The sequence below is a fragment of the Erinaceus europaeus genome, chromosome 9 (assembly GCF_950295315.1).
Source record: "Erinaceus europaeus chromosome 9, mEriEur2.1, whole genome shotgun sequence".
In the NCBI taxonomy this organism is placed as follows: domain Eukaryota; kingdom Metazoa; phylum Chordata; class Mammalia; order Eulipotyphla; family Erinaceidae; genus Erinaceus; species Erinaceus europaeus.
The window spans coordinates 48,104,071-48,130,997 of record NC_080170.1 but is presented as its reverse complement, the minus strand read 5'-3'; the positions used below and the strand labels follow the sequence as shown (position 1 = coordinate 48,130,997).

Below are 26,927 nucleotides of genomic sequence, written 5' to 3'. Positions count from 1 at the left end.
ACTAGAACATACATATTTGGCATTTACTATCAACAACTAGGGTAACATAACCTCTCTCTTACCCCTTGTAAATTCAAGTTTCTGAGTAAGATCTGGATGTCCAATGGGAGGATCAGTAATAAACATAAGGAGGTAATGAACATAAATATATCTCCTATTCAAGGATAGGCTGTCCAGTTGTTCTGCAGGCCTAAGGCTTACACAACTATGAAGCTCTCGTCAAACAAAGAATCACAGCTGCCTGGTGAAATGGCTCAGCAAGTAGAGCACAGGATACGCATGCCTGTGGCCCTGGTTTCAGTCAGCACCGTATATGCCACAGTGGAAGTCTGGAGTCTGTCTCTCCCTCTCTCTTGCAAAATGAAAAATCAGTTTTAAAACAGTACAAAATCGTAACTATAAAAACATACACAAATAGTTAACGTCTATGAGAAAAGTCAACATACATTACAAATGACTAAAAGCTTATAAATACCTCCTAACCCAGAAAATGTAAAAACCAGTAACCGTTTTGTTACTGTTAACTAACTTAAAGGGTGGCCGATATTCTTTCCCCCACCATTTAGGCTTCACAGTCCTTGAATATCTGTTTTCTTGACCAAAAAAAGGGTCATATTCAATGCTTGTTATTTCAAGAAAGAAAAGTAATCCATTGCGTTCAAAAACGGTTTTGTTCTTATCTGGAATGCTTTAAAATATACCTGTTGTTTCTAGTATTGCAAAATATACGAGTCATTAAAAAATAACCAAGGGGAGTCGGGCTGTAGTGCAGCGGGCTAAGCGCAGGTGGCGCAAAGCACAAAGACCGGCATAAGGATCCCGGTTCGAACCCCGGCTCCCCACCTGCAGGGGAGTCGCTTCACAGGCGGTGAAGCAGGTCTGCAGGTGTCTATCTTTGTCCCTCCTCTCTGTCTTCCCCTCCCTCTCTCCATTTCTCTCTGTCCTATCCAACAATGACAACATCAATAATAACTACAACAATAAAACAACAAGGGCAACAAAAGGGAATAAAATAAATAAAATAAATATAAAAAAAATTAAAAAAAAAAAAACCAAGATACAGGAGTCGTGCAGTAGCGCACGCAGTGCAAAGCGCAAGGGCCAACATAAGAATCCCGGTTTGAGCCCCGGCTCCCCACCTGCAGGGGAGTCACTTCACAAGCAGTGAAGCAGGTCTGCAGGTGTCTATCTTTCTCTGCCCCTCTCTGTCTTCCCCTCCTCTCTCCACTTCTGTCTGTCCTATCTAACAACAACGACATCAATAACAACAACAATAATAACTACAACAACAATAAAACAAGGGCAACAAAAAGGAAAATAAATTTAAATAAATAAATAAATAACCAGGAGACTGTCACAACACAATTTTAACAGAGTATTAAGGTGAACCAATCACAGTTAAACTATTTTACTTTCAGAAGCACCCTATTTTATTAACTTTTTTAATTAATTGTATTTTTTGTTACTTTTTTTTCCCTTTCTTACCAGAGCACTACTTAGCTCTGGCTTATGGTGGTGTGGGGGACTGAACCTGAGACCTTGGGGCCTCAGGCATTAAAGTCCGTTTGCATCACCATTATGCTATCATCATCAATATTAACTTTGTGAATAAATTTCAGTTCACTTTGTAGAGCTTTGGGAGAAATTCATTCAAAAGTGAATCCCAGCCTGGGGAGACAGCATAATGATTCTGCAAAAGACTTTCATGCCTGAGGCTCTAAGGTCCCAGGTTCAAGCCCCAGTGCCACCATAATCCAGAGCTGGTTTTTCTCTTTGTGTCTTCTTTCATTAATATAAAATTTAAAAAAAGAGATACAATCTTTAAAAAACATAATAATCCCTGAGACATAATGCTATTCCGTGTACTCTTTGGAGAGTATGCTGTGATTTTCTTATCCAAATCCCCCTTTAATCAAATGAGAACCATTTTCCTACTTGAAGACCAGTTAATAATCATGATCTTCCTAGCTTGGCAGCAACTAGAGTTGCAATTAATTTACATTATATTCTGAAATGATTATTGAGTCAAGAGCCTGGGACCATTTAAATCACTGTCATTGTGCCCTAGAGAATCTGAAATTAAATAATCCAATCTGGTGGGGCTCAACAGAGTTGGGGATTATGCACCCATCACTCTGCTTTCAGAATCCTTGCTTCTAAATTCCATTATATCTTAAATTTACATTCAAGGCTGGCTGCTTGGATAGAGGACCCATAAAGCACATAGAATATCAGGGCAGGGGTCCTGGAGTCTCTAGGCACCAGTCAACGTCCCCAAGAGCTAGAACAGTCCAATGACTGTGTGTAGTAAGTAGGCCTGGTGAAATGTCTTTTTGGTCAGAAGATTAAAATCTCTACATATTTTCATTAGCATTTTACTTTTGCTTTCAGCAAGTTTCCAAGCTCTCATTCCTCCTCAGGCCTAAGCAATAAGAGTGAAGAATTCAAGCCCTTCTCTCAGCTTCCTTGTGTGCAACTCATGTACAATAGGAGACTCCTCATGTATAATAAAGTATGTCCCATGTGCTCCAAAAGCAGGCTTGGTGCTCACAAAGGGCTTCATGCGTCTCTTTTGAATCTGACAAGTATAAATACTCCAGCCTCCTGCAAGTCCTGTTCTGTCCTAGGTGAGGGAGGTCCACCACCCTGCAGTCTCAACCTTGTAATTGGATGTGAAGCAAATATGACAGAAGGTGAGACTCAAAAGGCTCTCCTAGGGAGTAGGGTGGTAGCGCAGCGGGTTAAGCGCAAGTGGCGTAAAGCGCAAGGAAAAGCATAAGGATCCTAGTTCGAGCCCCCAGCTCCCCACAAGCAGTGAAGCAGGTCTGTAGGTGTCTATCTTTCTCTCCCCCTCTCTGTCTTCCCCTCCTCTCTCCATTTCTCTCTGTCTTATCCAACAACAACAACAGCAATAATAACTACAACAATAAAACAATAAGGACAACAAAAGGGAATATTAAAAAAAAAAAGACTCTCCTCTAATTTCCAATTTAAGTTTGTCCCTAGTGAGAAATTCCCTAGTGAGCAACTGAGATTGTTTGACCAGAATTTTTGAGAGATCAATTCTAAGAATTTTAACTATTTCTGCATCTAGAGCAAATTACATAAGTTATTCTATATTTTCAAATTGTGTATTAATTTTTCTGTAACAGTCATATGTGCTATGGGGGAAAAAAAAACCTGAAAGGGTGGGGAGACAACATAATGGTCATTCTCTGGTTTCTCTGGGTCTTTCTCTCTGTATATGCCTTTCACTAAAGTAGTAAAATACATTTTTTAAATGAAAGACAGTCACATAAGAAGAAAATTAAGTACATTCATAATTGTACTATGGGAAAATAATTATCCTTCAATATTTTGGTAATTCTTTCCGTATGGATGCATTTTTATGTGCATGTGTATGCATGATCATGAAGAGACTCATTTACATATTTATGATTATACTACATGTATTATTGTACTGTCCATTATTTCAGTACATTTTTATAACAGTATGTATTCACCATTTAGTAGAAATTTGAACTATACAAAGAAACTATACATAATTTATGTTACAAAGAAGCTTTTAAATCACTGAGATTATAATAAGATAGCATTAAGAGACAAACTAAATGCGGCATCTTTTAAAGATGAACAAGTATCAAATATATCAGGGTTATGGCCCCCTCCCACTGTATCATTTTTATAAAATGATGACGCAAGAAGGGTGTCACACATACGTCCATTCAGTATGAGGCTCTTTATGTGCAACTCATCACAGACTGGTTCAACTCAGCGCTTCTGAGTTCCCAGACCACAAAAGAAATGGAGGACCAGCATAAGGATCCCAGTTCAAACCCCTGGCTCCCCACCTGCAGGGGAGTCGCTTCACAGGCGGTGAAGCAGGTCTGTAGGTGTCTGTCTTTCTCTCCCCCTCTGTCTTCCCCTCCTCTCTCCATTTCTCTCTGTCCTATCCAACAATGACGACAACAATAATAATAACTACAACAATAAAACAACAAGGGCAACAAAAGGGAATAAATAAATATTAAAAATAAACATTTTTAAAAAAGATAGCTTTATGATTCAGTAAAAAAAATGTCTTAATAAACATTTTTTTAAAAAGATAGCTTTATGATTCAGTAAAAAAAAAAAAAATGTCTTGGCCTAAGCATGAGTAGGAAAGGATATTAACAATAAAAATAACCATAGTGTTTCTCTCAACAATCATAGGATAGAGAAACAGAATTATAAGATAATAATTATAAATTATCTAGTGCTTTAAGCACATGAGACATCTTAGAACATGTGAAAAAATCAATGAGAAATATTAATTCACTGGAGATTTAATGCACACATTTCAAACCATGGCTTTCACTTGCAATATAAACTCACAGTAGATAACAGTTGTAATATCAGTGGGGTTCACATGTTTTATTTTTAAATCTACCCATACCCAGCAATTAATAGTATTACCCAGAGACCTTTATAAAAAATAGCAAATGATATTAATCAAAGTAAGTAATCAGTATGATGTTAATTAAGCTGACACTCAGAAGTCAGCAAACCCAAATAGTAGATAACACTTTTAAGTCTAAATAACAAAATGATCATAAAACTTCCACAAAGACAAAAGTAATTATAGCAAAATATCGCTACAGTGATATCATCAGAAAGAACCCCAAATACAGTGTTTATAAGTCATACTGAGTTATAATCAGGAGTATATCCAAAACAAGAAATGGCAATAGCTCCAGTAATTATTTTCACATGGATTGTTATAACTTGAACTAAAGTGTTTAAATTCAATAGCCGTCATATTTCTGAAGAAAAATCTCCAAAACTTTGCTGAAAACATTTACTTAATCTGCACAAAATAACAATAAATGACACTATATGCACAAACCAAGATGCCTTAAATGGAAAAGAAGGAGAAGGAGGAAAAGGTGGAGGAGAAGACACAAAGAGCTGACCAAAAAAAAAAAAGAGAGACAGGCTGTGTGGCTGTGTTCTAATATACTGGTGAGAATGTAAACTGATTCAACTTTCGAAAACAGCAGATGGAGGGCCTGGGAGGTAGTGCATCAAGTTAAGCACACCTAGTGTGAAGCACAAGGACTGGCACAAGAATCCTGATTCCCGGTCCACTCCCCGCCCCATTCCCCACCTGTGGTAGTGTGTATGTGTGTGCGGGGATTGCTTCACAAGTGAAGCAGGTCTATAGGTGTCTGTCGTTCGCGCCCCCTTTCTGTTTTCCCTTCCTCTCTTAATTTCTCTCTGTCCTATCCAACAACAGCAGCAATGACTACAACAATAATAGCAACAACAACAATGGAAAAAAGATGGCCGTCAGGAGCAGTGGGTATGTAGTGCAGGCACTGAGCCCCAGCGACAGCCCTGGAGGAAGAAGGAAGGAAGGAAGGAAGGAAGGAAGGAAGGAAGGAAGGAAGGAAGGAAGGAAGGAAGGAAGGAAGGAAGGAAGGAAGGAAGGAAGGAAGGGGAGAAAGAAAGGAGAGGAAGGAGAGAAAAGAAACAAAATGAAAAGAAAGGAGAAGAAAAGAAAAGAAAGGAAAGGAAAGGAAAGGAAAGGAAAGGAAAGGAAAGGAAAGGAAAGGAAAGGAAAGGAAAGGAAAAGAAAGGAAAAGAAAGGAGAAGAAAAGAAAAGAAAAAAGAAAAAAGCAGATGGCATCTACTGTAGGCAAATTCATGGTGTCCAGTGGCCCAACATTGTTGCTCCAGCTATTAGCGTAAGAGAAATCAGTAAAGACCTTCAACATTCTTGAATATTCAGAACAACAATCTGCATTCCATCAAAACTGAGAACTCGAAATGCTACAATTGAATGGATGAACAGATTGAGGTATAGCCACGAAACTGAATTCAACACATGAATAAGAATAAATGATCGGGGTCAGGTGGTGGCACACCTGGTTAAATACATGGCAGTGTGCAAGGACCCGGGTTCAAGCCCCTGATCCCCACCTGCAGGAAGAAAGCTTCATGAGTGGTGAAGCAGTGCTGCAGGTGTCTCTCTGTTTCCCTCCCTCTCTATCTCCCCTTCTCTCAATTTCTCTCTGTCTCTATCCAATAATAAAAAATAAATAATTAAAAAAATAATGAATGATCTACAACTAGAGACAACAGTGTAGTTGAATCCTACATACACAATATTGAACAAAATAAACCAGATACTCCAGAGTGCCATGCTGAATAGTTTCATTTATACAAACAGCAGATATTGCCCAACCAATCTGTACTTTCCGAGGTAGAGAGAATGGTAAGTTTTGTCACTGAGAGGTAGTCTGCAGAAGGGTTTCTAGGGTCCTGGTGAGTCCTGTTTCTTCATTTGGGTGTTGACTACCCAGGGATGCTGAGTTTGTAAGAATGCACTAAGCTACATACTTATGGCATTCATTAAGGCACTTTACCAACCATGGCTATTCATTACATTTATTAAGTTTAATTTGATTAAAATAAAATTCCAAGAAACTTAACTATAGAATATTCAGATGGAATAAGATTTTTTTTAAAAAATCTATCATAGTAAAATTTATTACAACACTGGGAAACGTATCATACATAAAGGAAACAAAAATTAATAGCATAGATACCATTTCTGAACTCTGAAGAGATATTATGTAATGCAATTATTTTGTGTGACAGATGGAAAAACACATGGGTATTGGGAAGAAAGCATAGTTGTTCACACAATGAACTTTCATGCCCCAGGGTTGGAGGTTGAATCCCCAACACTACCATAAACCAGAGGTGAATGGTGCTCTAATAAAAAAGACACACCCGTACCCCAATATCCCTTCATCCTGTTCCTTTCCCTCTTCCCACAGAGTCCTTTGCTTTGGTGCAACACACCACACTCAATCCAAGTTTCACCTTTTGCCTTCCCTTACTGTCCTTTATTCTTAAATTTCACCTATGAGTGAGTGAGATTATTTGGTAATGGTATGGAAGATGACAGATAAAACAGGAAGGTGAGGTTATCCCAGGTGAAGGAAGCTTTAGCAGCAGAAGTGCAGAGGCAGCAATGTGCCTGACACTGCTGAAAGCAGTGAGGAGATAGACTAATTAAGAGTGGGGATAGAGTATTGGGAAATACTTAGAGATAGATTTGGATGCCAAGAGGAGGCCAGATCATAGAAGGATTGGAATTCCAACCAAAAATTATTTGGACACTGTTCAGTTGGCAGAAAGTGCCAGGTTTTGGGACAGGGGCCAGATATGGCTGACATGCTATTTGAAGACACTTAACTTATTGGATTGGATGGGGGCAAGTAGAAATAGAAGAAATCACTGTAGTAAGACAAACGTGAAGTGAGGGAAACTTGGGCTGGAGCACTGACACTACAAAGTAGTTTAAAAAGTTCCACAGGACTGGGGGAAGTAGGGGCTCTATAGTGGAGATGTGAGGTTCCTGCTGTCTTAAGGTTCAAAAAGACAATCGATAGTTAATGTTATCATCACATTATTTGGTAATTGGGTTAACTTTGAAAAGTCCTTTTGTTATGGTTTGCTGTACAGTATCCAGTATCTTGTATATAGCTGTGTTATTGGATGCTTCTAATCTACTTGGTCTAGGCTTTTGAGAGAGTCCGCAGATCAAATACACAGCCTATATATTAAAAAGATTCAGTTTGTGTTTTTGAAAAACTTTGAGACATACAATTGATTTTCCCCCTCTCATATTAATTAACTAGTGATTTATATGTCTACATTTTGCTAGGAGTGTACATAAACATCATTCCCACCACCAAAAGACTGTGACCCATCCCTCCCACCCACTCCCACCCCCCACTGTCCCAGGAAGCTGCATGTCTACCCCTCACCACAGGGTTTTTACTTTGGTGCCCTACTTACATTTTGGTCAGGTCCTGCTTTTAGTTTCCCTTTCAGATCTTCTTAGTCAACTTCTGTTGATGAGTGGGATCATCCCATACTCATCTTTATCTTTCTGACTTAGCTCACTTAACATAATTCCTTCTAGCTCTGTCCAAGATGGGTCAGAGAAGGTGGGTTCATTGTTCTTGATAGCTGCATAGTATTCCATTGTGTATATATACCACAGCTTTCTCAGCCACTCATCTGTTGTTGGGCACCTGGGTTGCTTCCAGGTTTTAGCTATTCTGAATTGTGCTGCTATGAACAAAGGAGTACATACCTCTTTTTGGTTGGGTGTTATGGAGTCCTTGGGGTATAACCCCAGGAGAGGAATTACTGGATCATATGGAAGGTCCATGTCTAGCCTTCTGAGAGTTTTCCAGACTGCTCTCCACAGAGGCTGGACCAATTTACATTCCCACCAGCAATGTGAAAGGGTTCCTCTGTCCCCACATCCTCTCCAGCATTTGTTGCTGCTATCCTTTTTGATGTATGCCATTCTTACAGGAGTGAGGTGGTATCTTAGCGTTGTCTTAATTTGCATTTCTCTGACAATCAGTGACCTAGAGCAGTTTTTCATGTTTGTTAGCCTTTTGGATCTCCTCTGTAGTGAATGTTTTGTTCATATCCTCTGCCCAGTTTTGGATGGGGTCATTTGCTTTTTTGGGTGCTAAGTTTGCTGTATGCCTCTCCCAATCCATACCAAATAATATTGCATCCGCCGATCACAACCTAACTAACGCAACGATTGCCACCTCAACATGCTTCACCTCAGACAGTGTCCAGAGACTTCACGTGTGGAATGACAACCCTTCAGCTTCATTACTCGGGTGACCTTTCCTTTTATAGTACACTCTAATTTCATCTCAGGTGGTTCACTTTCTAACAAAGTCCCATAACCTAGATATACACCAGTTTCTGTGAGAGAGAGCATATGTTCACATGTATCCATAAACTACTGCAAAATATATACCTGAAAGCAGAAGTACACTAGAGTTTGCAGTGAGTACCTCCCTAACACTTCCTCTCCACTATTCCAAGCTTGGGATCCATGATTGCTCAACAAATTGTTTGGCTTCGTATGTTAACTCTCTTTTCAATCACCAGGTTCCAGATGCCACCAGGATGCCGGCCAGGCTTCCCTGGATTGAAGACCCCACCAATGTATCCTGGAGCTCAGCTTCCCCAGAGACACACCCTACTAGGGAAAGAGAGAGGCAGACTGGGAGTATGGACCAAGCAGTCAACGCCCATGTTCAGCGGGGAAGCAATTACAGAAGCCAGACCTTCTACCTTCTGCAACCCTCAATGACCCTGGGTCCATGCTCCCAGAGAGATAGAGAATTGGAAAACTATCAGGGGAGGGGGTGGGTTATGGAGATTGGGTGGTGGGAATTGTGTGGAGTTGTACCTCTCTTACCCTATGGTTTTGTTAATTAATCCTTTCTTAAATAAATAAAAAAAAAAGTTCCACAATATATATTTATGATACTTTCCACATATACAACTAAGTTTTAGGTTGTAGTAAGTAGTTTTCTAAATAGACAAAACATGCTGCTCATTCTCATGAAATATTTAAGATTAGAAATCTGAGCATAGGGAGTCAGGCTGTAGCGCAGCGGGTTAAGCGCAGGTGGCGCAAAGCACAAGGACCGGCATAAGGATCCCAGTTCGAACCCCGGCTCCCCACCTGCAGGGGAGTCGCTTCACAGGTGGTGAAGCAGGTCTGCAGGTGTCTATCTTTCTCTCCTCCTCTCTGTCTTCCCCTCCTCTCTCCATTTCTCTCTGTCCTATCCAACAATGACAACAACAATAATAGCTACAACAATTAAAAAAAAACAAGGGCAACAAAAGGGAATAAATAAATAAAATTTAAAAAAAAAGAAATCTGAACATATATTTTGTTTATAAACACTGTATATTTTGTACAAGTAGAAGAAATGAATAAAAAAACAAAAAAGAAGTAAATATTCTCAATTATTTCATTTTATTTGCTTCCAGGGTTATTGCTGGGGCTCGGTGCCTTGCACTATGAATCCACTGCTGCTGGAGACTATTTTTCCCATTTTGTTGCCCTTGTTATTGTCGTTATTATTGCTGTTGTCAATGCTATTGTTGTTGGATAGGAGGACCGAGAGAAATTGAGAGAGGAGGGGAGATATAGAGGGGGAGAGAAAGACACCCCCCTGCAGGTGGGGAGCCGAAGGCTTGACCTGGGATCCTTATTCTGGTCCTTACGCTTCGAACTATCTGTGCTTAACCCACTAAGCTACGGCCAAACCCCCCTCAATTATTTTGAAGGACATTTATTTTAGCTTTATCGTCAAACTGGAAATTTAAGATGCATAACTAAAGAATCTTTTGAGTATTACCCAGAGTGTAAGTAGCACTCCGGATGTAGAAACCATTTACTGTCTACAAAAAGCATGCAAGTTTAATAGTGAGATGTTTTATAAAACTGTTGTACATGAGGTACAATTTCACATCTCCTCAACATGTGTCAGCACACTTCACCCACCCCAAAATGTCATTCCCCTCCATCAATAGGACACTGGACCTCCAAAGCCCTCTTAACCTTTCCTTCTCTCCCCCATTGAATTCTTAGGATTGCTAAAATAGAACATGATTTATTAATGAAGACATAATTAAATAAAAAGACACTTATAGACTGATTATGTGTCTACTACTTTTTCTATCAATTACCAAAAGGAAAATGCTACAATATGGATTGTGGATGCACCATCAAAGTTCATTCAATGAAGTTAAGTTCACAGACCTTCTCCAAGTGGGATTAAGCGTGGCCTCATCCCACAGTCATAAAATCCATGTATGCAAAAAAATAAAAATCCATGTATATCAGTGCAGCTAGTTAAGTAAGTAGTTGTGACCTTTAAGATACCAGTAGATGGGAGTCGAGTGGTAGTGCAGCGGGTTAAGCGCACGTGGCACAAAGTATTAATGGACAGGCGTAAGGATCCTGGTTTGAGCCCCCAACTCCCCACCAGCAAGGGAGTCGATTCACAAGCGATGAAGCAGGTCTGCAGGTTTCTCTCTTTCTCTCCCCCTCTCTGCCTTCTCCTCTTCTCTCCATTTCTCTCTGTCCTATCCAACGATGACATCAATTACAACAATAATAACCACAACGATAAAATAACAAAGGCCACTAAAGGAAATAAATAAGTAAATAAATATTTAAAAATTATAAAAAGAAAAAAAAATACCAGTAGATAAGGAATCTCTTTAAAGAAATTTGTATGTGTATGTGTGTGGAGAAGGGAGAAGCGGAGAGAGAAATTGAACCAGAGCACCAGAACATCACTCTGGCATATACAGCACAAAATCAGTTCTTTCACACTTGCAAGGCCTGTGTTCTAACAACTGAGATATCTCCATCTCCCTGGCCATTAATACTAACCTTCTAAAATGAAAATAAGTAAAACTTAATTTAAAATATTCTGAGTCTGACAAGTCATCAATTATGAAATAGCTTTCCATTGGGATCCCAGTCCTTTGTATACCTGCCTAGGCTAAAAAAAAAAATTCTCCAAGAACAATTCTCTTCTGAAATTCTGAACTCTTAACTTCAGGGTCCAATCTAAAAAGGAAGTATAAGAAGTGATTGGAATGCAAAAACACTAGAGGACTTATCCAAATATGCTTAAAGCTGGAAAAATATTTAGGGTAAGTTGAGGGGAGTAAAAAAAATGTTTTTCATTTTATAAAATGTGGTTATTCCTGTTGCATTTACTTTGGAAAGCTCAACTGAAAAAAAAAAGCACTCTGCTATTACAGGTTGAATTAGAGATTGCGTTTGTGGGAGTCAGGCGGTAGCGCAGCAGGTTAAGCGCACGTGGCGCAAAACGCAAGGACTGGCGTAAGGATCCCTGTTCGAGCCCCCGGCTCCCCACCTGCAAGGGAGTCGCTTCACAGGCGGTGATGCAGGTCTGCAGGTGTCTATCTTTCTCTCCCCCTCTCTGTCTTCCCCTCCTCTCTCCATTTCTCTCTGTCCTAGCCAACAACAATGATGACATCAATAACCACAGCAATGTTAAACAACAAGGGCAACAAAAGGGAAAATAAATAAATATAAAAAAAAAATTTTTAAAAAAAGATTGCGTTTGTTAAAATTCACATATTTAGCACTAATGTCCTATGTCGTATTTCCACTAATAATGGAAAACATCAAAAATAATTTAAAAACCAGGAATTCAGGATCGGGATATGTAGTCTTTGGACATTTTTATTACTACAAAATCAAACCACTTCAAGTTATTTTCTAAAGGAGACTCTTTAGTGAATGAAATTTACTAGCAAATCAAATCAGTCTTTTCATTTGATCTTTCCCTACTCTCTCTGGAGGGATGTGGGACAACACTTTCGTGCTGAAACTTGCATTTCATGGTCGGCATGTTTTTCCTGGATTAGACCCACTGCACTTGCAGGATGCACTGCAGCTGTTTCTAACTAGTATTCCAAATGGTCCTCAGAACCTGTATATGAACCCATGAAATGGAAGATGGACATTCTCATTTTATAAGGTTTAGCCTTTCAAATATTGCACCCCCCTCAGTCCTGCCCAGCCCCACCTCCCACTGCCCGCATTGCAGGGGGGCTCTGATTAGTTCACATCAGAGCATAGGACTTGCATGACTAAGAATCCGGAGACCCCAGGTTTAATCCCTGGTACTGCCACATGCCAGAGCTGAGTAGTGCTTTAACTCTTAAGCTTTCTCTCCCATAAAAATAAATCTTCAAAAAAATAAAGTTATCTTTGGTTAATATAAAGAAATGAATAAGAAGATTCTACTGAGGCATGCTATCTTACTCATCTTTATTTGCAAAGAATATTAAGTAAACTTTAAATGTCACGTTGAGAGACTGCTAATGTTCTCAGAGATCTGTGAGTATTATATAAATGTATTGCTTGCTTTTTTCTAAACAAATGAAAGCATGCATACACATGGCTTCACTTAACCCTATCAGTGACCCAGAGAGCACTCCCAGGTGCCTTCAAGAGACAAGCTATGTGACTGTAGCCTGGTAGCTCCCAGCAGCCACCTGCAGGGGTAACATATCAATCTAGGCATGAAGAAAGAAAGAAAGAAAGAAAGAAAGAAAGAAAGAAAGAAAGAAAGAAAGAAAGAAAGAAAGAAAGGAAGGAAGAAAGAAAGATGGCATTCCATGGCAATGAAAGTGAGAATTCCTTTCCTAGTGTGTTTGTGGATACAGAGGCATCCACATTATTTTAAAGTATGTGCTGGGAGCTCTCCACTTCATTTTCAACATTTGTTTAGGTAAATTCAGAGAAGGGGTAAGTGGAAACATTTGCACATTGTTCCCACCCATTTCCGGAAGCTTTCTAGAACATTACAATTGTCCCATACATTTTCTACTTTCAGAGGAAACACCCGTTTCTACTTTTCCTCAAGGTCAACAATAAGGTCATGTTTTTTAATTAATGTCTGCACGGGAGCTTGGAATTGGTGAAAAACAAAATGGCAGCCCCCCCAAGGTCCAAACTCTTGTTGTTCAAAACCCTGAGTTTCAGCTCTCATTTCATCTGATGCAAAAAGTTCTTCAGTTCTTCAGATGACCCTAGTCACATTTAGTCAAATAATAGAAAGGGGCTGGGTGATTTCAAACTCCAGCAAAGTTGACCATTTTCCTAGTCCCAGTACTGACACCAATGAAATGAGTATAAACTATTTGGGGGGGGGGACCATACAGTGATCTGTAATCCACAAGACTTTTTGTTGACTGGTGTTTTTCACAGGTAAGTCACAAGACTTTCACTTCATTTTCTTAGATGCTAGCTATTTTCCTGTAAATATCTATTACATCAACTCTTACCTTCCCACTGGAAATTAGCTTTGGATGTCACCTGCTCATTCTCATCAGTCAAGCAGAAATGAGGACTAAGAGAGAAGACACCAGTGTGGCACATGCTTTTGTCATGTTTGTCGCACAAGTTCAAAGTCTGGCACTACCTCAGAGGTGTCATGGCACCACAGGATGTTCCAGTGTCATTGTAACTCTAGCCTACCCCCTCTGTCTATTTGGATAAAAAAGCAGTCCTGAGCATTGAAATAACATATGTGTAAGGCCCTATTTCATGGGAGTGGAGGGTATGCACAGAAACAACAAGCAAGAAAATAAGTCCAGAGGCTGGGTCTGGCCTCAGTGAGACTCTGCTACTCCCACAGGGAAGACTCAGACTGGTTGGGCCTACTGCCATAAACTCTGCTTACCCTCTCCTGCAATCCTCTTTCTCTGCACTCCTTGAAGACAAACACCCGGTGTCCAGTGTTTAGTGTGATCACTAGCATCAAGTGCCTCAAACATCTGTTAAACTAAGGAACGAGGAGAGACTCTCTAATGTTGCTTTATCAGAGTAGATGATAGTGGAGGCAAATGTTCAAACACTGAGCAGTAGTTGAAGCTTGAGCAAGAGGTTTAATGGCCCTCTGCTTTCGTTCTCTCAGCTGGGAAAAGGGTGTCGATCATGGTGTCCTCCTTATAGACCAACATCAAGAATTAAATGAAGGGGTTGACCAGTGGCACACCTGGTTAAAAGCACATAGTACAAAGCACAAGGAACCATTCAAGAATCCCAGTTTGAGCCCCTGGCTCCCTACTTGCGAAGGCGCGCACGGGGGGGGTGGGGAGGACACACTTCACAAGCAGTAAGTAGGTATGCAGGTGTCTATCTTTCTCTCTCCCTCTCCTCTCTCAATTTCTCTCTGTCCTATCTAATAAAATAGAAAATACGGCCACCAGAGCAGTGGGTTAGTAGTGCCTGCACCCAGCCCCAGCAATAACCCTGGAGCAAAAAAAAAAAAAAGATTAAATGAAATAAAATGATAGGAAGAAAACCAAACCAAATGCGTACTGAAAGGCCACATGATTCCATCTAAACTATAAATGGTATCTTTTTCTCAACCTCAGGGAAGGGCAGTGGATGAAGAAAGGAAAGGTGCTGCATGCTTTACATTAGGTTGTTCTAGCTCTCCCCCTGCCAAGAAAATTGGTTCAGTCCTGCTAGTTTCGCGGGCCCACTTGTCCCCACCCCAAGGAACCCTGAGAGAGTTCCAGAGTTCCAGAGTTCGAGAGTTCTTGGCACCGCCATGTGAGAAGGAGGCAAGAGAGTTCTGTTTGGTGATTAGTTTGGGTTATTTTATGAATCGTTGTTTCTGAATAAAGAAATACAGCTTCCCTGCCCAGCCGTGTGTCCGCGAGTCTCTGTCTACCGCAGCAACACTAGCTCCGAATTTTAACAACAAATGGTGCCCAACGTGGGGCGCACCAAAGGTGTGTCTCCATCTTAAGTGGGTGTAACAAAAGGTTAAATAGACTTGTTGATATGTAAAACTCTCGATTACCTTCTCTATTAGAAATGGTAGATTGCACAATGGCTATGCTAATTATTCTCATGCCTGAGGTTTTCTTTCCTGCGCACACCTAGGGTGTGTCTCCATCTTGAATGGGTGTAACGAAAGGTTAAAAAGACGTTGTTGATATGTAAAAGTCTCAAATTCCTTCTCTATTAGAAACGTTAGATTGCGCTATGGTTATGCTAATAACAAGTTTTGTTTCATAGTAAGTAAATTGCAGCCAGCTGCCTTTGGGACTCTAGGCCGTTCCCCACCCCCATGCAAATGCCTGTCGAGGCAAGTATGCCCCCCAGAGGCAAGAAATGTTTTTTTTAAGCTGATAAAGTTTTGCCCACAGAGGCAAAAAAATGGCCCCCTCAGGCCTTCCCTTGGCAGCACACTGGTTCTTGTTACTTGCTTACATGTTTCTCCATGTTTGTGCCAGTTTCTTTTTTAAAAATGCCTGTACGATATAGGTTTCTGTTCACCCCACACCCTTGATACTGTAGTCATTTAGTTAAAAAGAAAAGGGGGAATTTTTGTATGCTTTACATTGGGTTGTTCTAGCTCTCCCCCTGCCAAGAAAACTGGTTCAGTCCTGCTAGTTTCGTAGGCTCGCTTGTCCCCGCCCCAAGAAACCCTGAGAGAGTTCCAGAGTTCGAGAGTTCTTGGCGCCGCCATGTGAGAAGGATGCAGGAGAGTTTTGTTTGGTGATTAGTTTGGGTTAGTTTATGAATCGTTGTTTCTGAATAAAGAAATACAGCTTCCCTGCCCAGCCATGTGTCCGCGAGTCTCTGTCTACCGCTGCGACACTAGCCCGGCCAGCTGGAGCCTCTGAATATTAACAACAGAAAGGCTGTGGGAGCCTCTCACGCCTAACAGAGAGCAGGTCTGGAGCCAATAGAGAGTATAGCAGCTAAGATCAAGGTTTTGATCCCTGGCACCACACGGGATGGTGGAGCTAGTCTATCCCTCTATCTCTCCTCTCTTTCCTTTCTCCTCTTCCCCACCCACTTCTAAGGAAAAATAAAACTTTTAATTTGGACTGGGCAGATTATTCAATATGAATAAGACTGGCACTACAAAAGAAAAAAAAAGTTAGAAGAGAGCATACCTGAGCCAAACAGCAGTACAGGGAACCATTCCAAGAGTCAGCAAGGGTGTTCACAAAACCCCAGAACTCAAACATCCCACATCAAAGAGCTGCATATTACTCTGCAGCACAGTCTTTAAGATACATTGTGGAACTTCTAAATACCGTCATTTATCTTTTTCAAAATACATATATTACTTGACAATTATTATTTAATAAAAACTTCTTTCTGATATGGCAGAGACAGCTGGCCAGCATTACTTACAAATGAGGAATGTTTAAGATCCATAAGGCCAGGATAAGCACACTTGTTTACTGCTGATTATTTCTTCTTTTGGGGGGGGGTAGGGGAGAAGAAATTAAGTTGGAAGAAAAGATGAAGAATCCTAGAACAAGCAAAATATCCAATTCATAATGGATCTTTTTTGTCTGCTTCTTTGACACAAAGATATCTAGCATCTAAAGAGATGACATTTCACAGTTGGGCTTTTTCATATACTAAAGGAAGCATTAACTGGATCCACTGACAATAACACAGCTTACAAAGAAATGAAGGAATAAAATTGCAGTGGTTTTGCTCCTTTCCCATCTTCAAAGGTGAATTGTTTAAGTATATCCTTGCAATGTGTCTTAACTTGTGTTTTCAACATGCAGTATCATACAGTGACTTATAGACTATTATTGCTCAGCCAAATTCCTTCACTTTGATTTTTCCTTTTTATGTTTAATAAAAACAAAAGGTGCCTAGATCTTTCATTTAAGATCTAGAGATTTACTTATACAAGCCATAAAAAAAAAATGACTTAAGCAAGTCACTTTTTTCTTGTATGTATGGAATTACATGGAGTTACATTTCAGGACACACATTATTTCTACTTCTGAAGCCCAACTATTAATAAAGTCCTATAATTCTTAAAATTTCACATAACTTGCACTGAAAAATCTATGTTTTGTGTGGCTGCTCTATAACAGACTGAAAGGGCTGTTCTTTCGAATGCTCCAAGTGCCAGCCATGTCTCTTCACACCCTTTCTCTTGTCTAGAAGCTTCTTTTGGGTTCATCAAGTCCACTAGGCCAGGAACATTGTCTGAAACAATGTCAACAATGACTGTCAGTGCTTGCTCCAGCCTGGACCTCTCACACCATCAAAGGTGGTATCCTGCAATACACAGTGTGACTTTGCTTCACTTATGCCCCACTTCATTCTGTAACATTGACTTTTATCCCAGGGAACAATTCCAGTAATCAACAACTGAGTCAATAACCTTTCCTCGATTGGGGTTATACACAGTCTAAGGCACCAGACAATAGCCCTGTTCATGGGACTCTTTTCCAATCTAAGGAATGAGATTCAGAGTCCCAAATATTCAGGCAAATGTTTAAGTAAATCACTATAAGGGAACCTCCTGCAGCTATCAGACTCTGCCCCAGTATTTCTGACTCGCGGACACAACAAAGATTCAGTCACCAGAATCTAAGACCATTTATTCCAAGAAAAATCAAAATTAGAGCAGAATAATCTTCCTAAGTTTATCTATTTCAATATGTTAGTAAAAATATTCAGTTAGTTTATTCTAGAAATATGCATGTCCTATCAGTTCCACCATGATGTAATAAGAACTCTTCAGTTATGACAACACTACTGAACCATTTCATTCAAGACACAAAGGAGTGTATTATAAACTTAATAATACTTGTATAGATAGTAGCCATATCAATCAGATGCGAATTATGTTCACACATACAAAAAAAGGTCTTATTTTTATATTGGTCTGTTCCTAGAAACTTAAATGACAGTTAAATAAGTAAGTAAAATTTTATAATAGCAAGTGAAGTAAAGGCAACGTAATGAAAAGAAGAATCATGATAATGAGACTTATCTCAAACATATTTTAGAAAAATACTAAGGTTTTTTTTTTTTTTACTATGTCACTCTAAGTTTTAAAAAATGTTATATAGTTACGGAGTTTTACTTGTAATCTTAGAGATCAAAACTCATTTGAATTTTACTCAGTGACTAACATTTTCATGTTCAGTGTCAGCAGTGAAGCCTCATTTTACCAGTTACCCAAAAGTTGCACATAAGAAATGCAATTTATCCTTACTAAACATCAAGAAAGACACACGTTCTCACTTCACACTGAAAGAGTTTGAATATATTTGTGACTATATCAAATGCATTTATTAGCATCACATAATATAGTCAGAAAGCAAATCAGTAGGTAAAGCTATGCTTCACATTGATTTAATTTTTTCATATTAAAATGTTTATTTATTTATTTATTTAGGATAGAGACAGAAAGAAATTGAGAGGGAAGGGGGAGACAGACAGGAAGAGAAAGATATCTGCAGCATTATTTCACTGCCCATAAAGCTTCCCCCCTGCAAGTAAGAACTGGGGGCTTGAACCTAAGTCTTTGTGCACTGTAATATGTACATTCAGTCACGGGCACCACCACATGGCCCACATTGATTTACTGCTTTTATTGATAGATGACTGAGAAGAAAATCTCTTAAGAATTTTTTTAATCAAATGTCACAATAATCAATTTTGGTGAGGTAGCTGGTAATAAAGTAAATCTGCTTTACTAGACCAACCTCATTAACTTGCTTTTTGTCCAGATGAAACACCTGACCGGAACTTGTAGAGGCGATTTCCTCATAGACTTTATATCCTATATGTCCTCTGTCATCACAGTCTCCAGTGAGCACAAATACCACCTGTGGTTTTTAAATAAAAAGAAGACAGCTCAAAGTCCCTTCAAAGCTCATAAATTGGGGTTGTCACAAAAGCCATAATACACTGTCTATGTTTTTCCATGCAAAAATGTATCATGACTTTTCCAACAACCCAACAGATTTATTGGTCATCTCTATGTGTTAAGATACCACAAAGCAAGTAGAAAACACACATACTAGAATATTTATATATTCTATGCACTTTGCCAAAGATTTTGAAGTTTCTTTCACTAAAAATGTGGAACTTACTTTGTCCTCTTTGAACATGTGACTTGCTTGGGCCTACAGTATGAGGGAAAAGGCATGTCCTACTGAGTTCAAGCATCAAATGACCTTGACTATTTCCACTGGATGTGCAGTGTTTCTGCACAGCCATCAGAGGGCTATGTCTATCTAAATCAGCTGGTCTCAGAAAGAAGCTGAGGACCCTGAGGGTGAGTGAAGTCACCCCAAAAATCAGTGTAGATCAGCCAAAACCAAGCTACCCTCAGACACATACAAGTGAGCAAGTCCAGCCTAAGCCTTGCAAGTATGTGAGAAATAAAGACTTACTTTTGTCAGCTACTGACAGTTAGGGGAAGGTCTGAGGCAGCTTCAGGAAACTGATAGGATAACTCTGACTCAGACAAGATTCCATGTAAGGTGACATCCCAAAGTGAGGCCTTTTTGCTAGGCCTATGGTTTTATCAGTTACAAGGTCAAGATGACAAGAAACACCTTAACGGACTGTTTCTTCTCTGTATTGAAAATCAGGGGACTGACATGCTATGTACACAGATGTTTAATAATCTTATATCAAATAGCACAGAGATGGGGAATAAGTCTATTTGAATCAATAGTGCTAGTGACATTTGTCATACATTAGAATAGCCGATGAGGAGAGCAAGCTGTCTTGAGACAGACCATGCTGTCTTGAGACAGACCTCTGGAGTTGAGCCTACTCACTTGCGACTGCTTCTGTTGGATAAGCTGAAGCACTTCATGAGTGAGTCGGTAGTCCTTGGACCGTGCGTCTGTGAAGACATAGATGAAAGACCCGGGAAGGGAAATCTCCAAGGCGATTTTTATTGCTCCGATGCTCATTTCTGGACAATCTCCACCACCCTGATGAGAAACATTAAGAAAGGCAAATATAATTAACTCACCAGTAGAAAAGAAAGGGCTGTTTTAGTTAAAACTTTGCCTTAGGTGCTTTGGCGATCAGCCAGTGCTTTCTTATTTTCTAACAATTTGCCACTGGATTAACCATTTTAGTTATAAGGAGAAGCTTGAAAAAAGTGAAAGTGATAAGAACTGGAACAACCTGTACTTATAGACAAATTATAGATTCACTGAAAACAAACAGAGAAAGAGAAAATGTTGTTTTTCTTTTCTCATGACTTTGCTTCTTGCTGTACTAAGAACAGAAAAGGAGCCAGAGCATTCATAAAATGCAGTCATTAACACCAGTGAATAAAACTATGTGCCTTGTCTTCTAGTGCAGAAATCAGACACACTGATAAGAAGGCTTTCCCTGTGTTTCAGCCAGATCCTGACTCCTGGGGGCTATCTCCAGGCTCCTGACAATCTAAGGTTTTTGATAAGATATAAGAACTAATCAAGATCATCAGAGTGAAGTATTAGAATTATTTACTTATTAGAATAATTTATTAATTATTTATTCAATTATTTGTTATTTATTTAAAATTATTTATTATTTATTTATTTATTAGAATTATTTAATCCTGTTGGACCAACAGGACAATCTCTTCTTACATTAGATCCTACTCAAAATTGAGAGCCCTTGAGTATCATGGGCCAAATGAACTGAAGCAGTACTATTTATTATTGCAAGTTACCTCTAAAATAAACCCATAAAACAGGATGTCTGTTTCTTTTTTCTTTTCTTTTTAACCAGAGCACTGCTCAGCTCTGGCTTATGGTGGGGCAGGAGACTAAACTTGGGACTTTGGAGCCTAGGGCATGAGTCTATTTGCATAACCATTATGCTATCTACCCCTGCCCAGGATGTCTGTTTCTTAATGGTGTAGGACTGAAAGCTGTATCAGCTTGTCACTTATTTCAAAGTTATCAGTTATTGACTTCTTGTAATTTTACTAAGTAAGCAGACCTTTTTTTTTTTTTTTTTTTTTTTTTGCCTCCGGGGTTATCAATGGGGCTCAGTGCCTGTACCATGAATCCACTGTTCCTGGAAGGCTATTTTTCCTCCTTTGTTGCCCTGGTTGTTTATCTTTGTTGTTGTTATTATTATTTTTGTTGTTATCGGTGTCGTTGTTGGATAGGACAGAGAGCAACTGAGAGAGTAGGGGAACACAAAGAGGTGGAGAGAAAGATAGAAACCTGCAGACCTTGGGAGTCGGGCTGTAGCGCAGCGGGTTAAGCGCAGGTGGCGCAAAGCACAAGGACCGGCATAAGGATCCCGGTTCGAACCCCGGCTCCCCACCTGCAGGGGAGTCGCTTCACAGGCGGTGAAGCAGGTCTGCAGGTGTCTATCTTTCTCTCCTCCTCTCTGTCTTCCCCTCCCTCTCTCCATTTCTCTCTCTGTCCTATCCAACAACGACAACAACAATAATAACTACAACAATAAAACAACAAGGGCAACAAAAGGGAATAAATAAATAAAATAAATATTAAAAAAAAAAGAAACCTGCAGACCTATTTCACCACCTGTGAAGCGACCCCCCCTCCGCAGGTGGGGAGCTGGGGGCTCGAACTGGGATCCTTATGCCAGTTCTTGTGCTTTGCACCATGTGCACTTAACCTGCTGCGCTACCGCGGCCCCCAGACCTTCTCATTTTTACAGCACATGCTTCCTATGCTCTTTCACTCTGGTGCATTTCCATTGCTCTCAAAGACTTGTCTACTACTTTTGTTGTTGTTGTTGTTATTGGGGGTGGAGTGGGGATTGATGTTCTATAGTCAACAGTAAAATACAGTAGTTTATATGTGTGTGACATTTCTCAGTTTCCCACATAACAGTTCAACCCCCTCTAGGTCCTCCTCTGCCATCATGTTCCAGGACCTGATATTCTCCCCCTAAAACCCAGAGTCTTTTACTTTGGTGGAAGCCCAATCCAAGTTCTGCTTTGTGTTTTCCCTTCTGTTCTTATTTTTCAGCTTCTATCTATGAGTGAGATCACCCCATATTCATCCTTCTCTTTCTGATTTATCTCATTTAACATGATTTCTTCAAGCTCCATCCAACATGAGGTGAAGAAGGTGAACTCATCATTCTTAAGTAGTATTCCATTATGTATATATATGACAACTTTCTCAGCCACTCATCTGTTGTTGGACACCTGGGTTTCTTCCAGGTGTTGGTTATTACAAATTGTGCTGCTATGAACACAGGTATACACACATCTTTTTGGATGGGCATGTTTGAATCTTTAGGATATATCCGCAGGAGAGGAATTGCAGGATCATAGGGCAGGTCCACTTCTAGCCTTCTGAGAGTTCTCCAGACTGCTCTCCACAGGGGTTGGACCAATTGACATGTCTATTTCTATTCCCAGACTGTACTTATCTCCCAAAGTCCCAACTTTCCATTTTCAATTGCTTATTATATACCCACTCTTGGATGTTCTCCAGGTCTTCAGAATTCAGTACTTATAAACGAGATCTCACATTGTCACCCAACCACAAAATGTTGTCAATGGGGCTATCTACCTAGATAGACACATTCAAAACCTGAGTCCTCTTCATTTCTTCCCTCTTCCTTCACTACTCAATGGTCAACCCATGTGCCTTTCACTTCCACTGTGAATATGCCCCCTTCCTTCTTCCCTCTTTACTTCCTTTAATTCACTCTTCTTGTCATTAATTTTAATCACAAAGATTATCTTCTATCCCATTTTTGGTTGCCTTGACTCCAAAAGATTTTACTTTTCCTGCACTACAGGCATGTAGATAATGTCTTCCTCCTAAAATTTCTTCACTAACTATTATTGGATCAAACTGTCTCTTTAGTTTGTCTCTCTTAGTGGTGCTCCCACCACCCATTTTTTAAAGCTGAGGTTCCTTCCTGCTCTTTGTTAAACTCTTGGTCACACACCTTAATGCCTTAGAACTTTCATCTAGGAAGCCTGTTGGTGGAGCACTTGTTACACCATATGTTAAGGATCCAGATTCAAGCCTCCAACCTCTAGCTGCTGGGGGGGGGGGGGGGGGGGTGAGAGACTTCAGGAACTCTGTAGCAGGGATGTTACGTGTCTCTCTTTCCCTCTCCCTATCTCCCCATCATTTCAATTTCTCTGTATCCTATCAAAATAAAAGAAAGAAAATAAAACTGGGGTGGGAGTTAGCCCTGGGGGCAAAAAAAAAAAATGGCACTCAAGTAATCTTTACCTGTTACTTCCACCATCAAACACACTTCACTGTGTGTATCTAAGTTGTCCCATTTTCTGTAAGCTCTAATGGTAGAAACTGTTTCCCTCACTCCCTGAGCCCTCAAGTCAGCATTTCTCAGCAGCAAGTAATCTCAGAGTAAATATTTGTTAAATTGGGTGTTTTCCTTCCAAAGTTGAGACAAGCTGCCTTCCTCTTTTTAAATCTTCTTTTCTAGCAAGCTGGCTTCCTTGCTTTTCAGAGGCACTTGAATATGCTTTATTTATTCATCATACGTCTTTATTTATTATTATTTATAATAATAAATACGTGTTTAATAAATACGTATTTATTTATTATTAGATGTATTTATTTATTATTAGACATATTTATTTATTATTAGACGTATTTATTCATAATACGTCTCTTCCTTTGCTTAATAGTTCTTTGGGAAATTATCATGTGCACAAAAGTTTTATTTATTTATTTAACCTTTCGTTGCTCTTGTTGTTTAACATTGTTGTGGTTGTTGATGTCGTTGTTGTTGGATAGGACAGAGAGAAACGGAGAGAGGAGGGGAAGACAGAGAGGGGGAGAGAAAGACAGACACCTGCAGACCTGCTTCACCACTAGTGAAGTGACTCCCCTGCAGGTGGGGAGCCAGGGTCTCGAACCAGGATCCTTACGCCCATCCTTGAGCTTTGAGCCATGTGCACTTAACCTGCTGCACCACCGCCCAACTCCCACAACAAAAGCTTTTGAAGGAGCACTTGTGTTCTAGGGAAGTGAGAAAGAACCACTGGGAATTTTAGTCTATTGGAAAGGAATGATTTTTATTTGCAACCAGCTTTGCATATCTGTAATAGATGTTTTATACAGCTCAAAAATTTAGATTACTATTGTATTTTCAAAAGCTTGACAAAAAACACAATAATGTGTGGCTACGACCTTGTTATCTTATAATCTTGTAGGTCACTAATAAATTTTTTAAAAAGAAAGAAAACACTTCTCTGTGCTGGACATTGTACAAGAAGAAAGAGTATGAATCAAAATATTAGTTATCCATTCCACAAATATATACTGCATAGTCAATTACATAATACAGCTCCATAATAAGAGTAACTGGGTGCCGAGTAGTAGCACAGCAGGTTAAATGCACATGGCACAAAGTGCAATGACTGGGTGAGGATCCCGGTTGGAGGCCCTGGCTCCCCACCTGTGTGTGTGGGGGGGGTTCCTTCACAAACAGTGAAGCAGGTCTGCAGGTGTCTATCCTTCTCTCCCCCTCTCTGTCTTCCCATTCTCTCTCAATTTCTCTCTGTCCTATCCAACAACGACAGCAACAACAACAACAACGATAAACAACAAGGGCAACAAAAGAGAAAAAATAGCTTCCAGGAGCAGTGGATTTGTAGTGCTGGCACCAAGCCCCAACAATAACACTGGAAGCAAAAAAAAAAAAGAGCAACTCTAAGGAGAGGTTCATTGTTACTTGCTAATTGTCAAAGATGAACAGCTAAGAAATCTCCACCGACATTTGCTAGAAATGGCAAGAATGGTAGACCTCTTACCAAGTGAAGATCAGTCTCTGAACCATTTGATTTCTGTTCAAATATACTCTAACAGCACCTAAGAAAGCTTTAACTCATCCCAAACATTGTGAAAAAGGAGAAGGGGTCCATCAGGATCCCTGAAAGTGACTATAAAGTAATTCCATGGAGTACTCTCAATAAATTCTGGCTCACAACTTTAATGTAGCCCTCCTTCCAAAAATACACTGAAATGAGATCTCTAAGCCTTTAATTAGTTTTCACCTTCTAAAAAAGGACTTCCACATTCTTCACTTGAATGAAACATCTAAAAAATAACAAAACCAACATATGCTGCAAGGACTCTAACCATGCTATTCTGAAAGAAAGCACCCCTAGGGGTTGGGTGGTGGTGCACCCAGCTTGGTGCACATAATACGAAGCACAAGGACCCACACAAGGATTGGAAGTTCAAGTTCCCCACCTACAAGAGGAACACTTCACAAGTGGTGAAGCAGGTGTGCAGGTGTTTCTCCGTCCCTCTCCCTCTCTACTTCTCCCTCCCCTCTCAATTTCTCTCTGTCCTATCCAATAAAGTGGAGTACGCCAAGAGCAGTAGATTCAAAGTGCCGGCACTGAGCCTCAGCAATAACCCTGGAGGGAGAAGAAAAACAAAAACAAAACAAAAACACCATTGCAAAACACTGAACCTAGTGCAGATAAGGTCTCAATATTGCTCACTACCACCCACCCCCCAAAAAAGTATGTAAGTACTGACAGTTATAACCCCATAAAGAATTTCAAAATTACAATTGCATAGGAAAGGCATTCTTATCTCTTAAACTATTTTCTATCACAGTCACCCAAATAAACTTTGACTTACATTGAGGAATAAACAAAAAGTCTCAAAGCATTCAAATATTAGAGGATGTCAGCTCAAAAAAAAAAAAAAAAAAAAAAAGACACAAGTGTCCAAATCCCATAAAAGTGGCTTATGTATGTAGTGGCTTACGTATATAGTCTTAGAGGTGGCTTAACAGAGCCAGGACTTGAACCCCAGCACCATATGTGACTGGGAGGTGCTCTGGTCCCTGCCTACCTATGTGTCTGTCTGTCTGTCTGTCTCTCTCTCTCTCTCTCTCTCACATACACACACACACGTATAATATCAATAAATGTTACATTAAAGAGTGGTTTGTAATGGCTTAATTCATTTCCCAAGCTATGGAAGTCAGTGTACTCTTTAAAATAAAATTAATTCATCTGCCCTGAACTTGACATCTCCAGACACAGATTATATTGTAATCACACATTGTTCCCAGGAAAAGTTTCCCTTCCTAAAAAAAAATAGTAAGTGAAATATATCTGTGTGAATGTGTTCATATATGTCAGAACTTAGACCACAAATTAAAAAAAAAGTTTCTCCAATGTGTAAATTAATTAAGCCAAAATAAATTTAGCCAGTTGTAGCTTTGGAGTTAGCTCAGTAGTAGTGAGTAGTGAGGTCTCAAATTCAATCTCCAGGAATGCATGCTGAGAGATACTCTGGTACTCCTTGATTAATTAATTATTTAAATACAAATAGACCTAGTCAAAATAGGACTAAACCAAAGCACTGTTCAATATTCTTGCTATAAATAAACCTCACAATGGAATTTGATCTGTATCCAACTTTGGTGCATTTTAAATTTAGGGCAGTGAGGTTGTGATTAAAACTATAAATTGGGGGAGGGGACTGTCTTATGTTTTAGTGCCAAATTTTGTAAAAACAAAGTCCTTTAAACATCTTAACATTTTCTGTTTTGACCTGAATACCAAACAGAAAAAAAAAAATACTCCATAAAATTTCTATGGTGGAGAAAGTTAGACTTGCTGCACTTGTATCTATGAAGCGTTTCCTTAATCCGATGCTTTTGTTGGCAATAAGGCACTCAACTTACTGGCTCTCTTCTCTGAGCCAAGCACCAAGACATTGTTGCCATAGGTACGTGCTCTTTA

At 39.7% G+C, this 26,927-nt stretch overlaps 1 protein-coding gene across 2 annotated transcripts in view; it reads right to left on the bottom strand.

Moving 5' to 3' along the window:
• HMCN1 (hemicentin 1) overlaps positions 1-26,927 on the bottom strand; it is a 453,341-nt gene that overhangs the window by 311,413 nt on the left and 115,001 nt on the right. For both annotated transcript variants that reach the window (XM_060197833.1, XM_060197834.1), the window contains exons 3-4: positions 20,020-20,178; positions 18,934-19,056 (exon numbers count right to left, since the gene is read on the bottom strand). In XM_060197833.1, the coding sequence (XP_060053816.1) occupies positions 18,934-19,056; positions 20,020-20,178 (282 nt within the window). The remainder of the gene's footprint in view (positions 1-18,933; positions 19,057-20,019; positions 20,179-26,927) is intronic.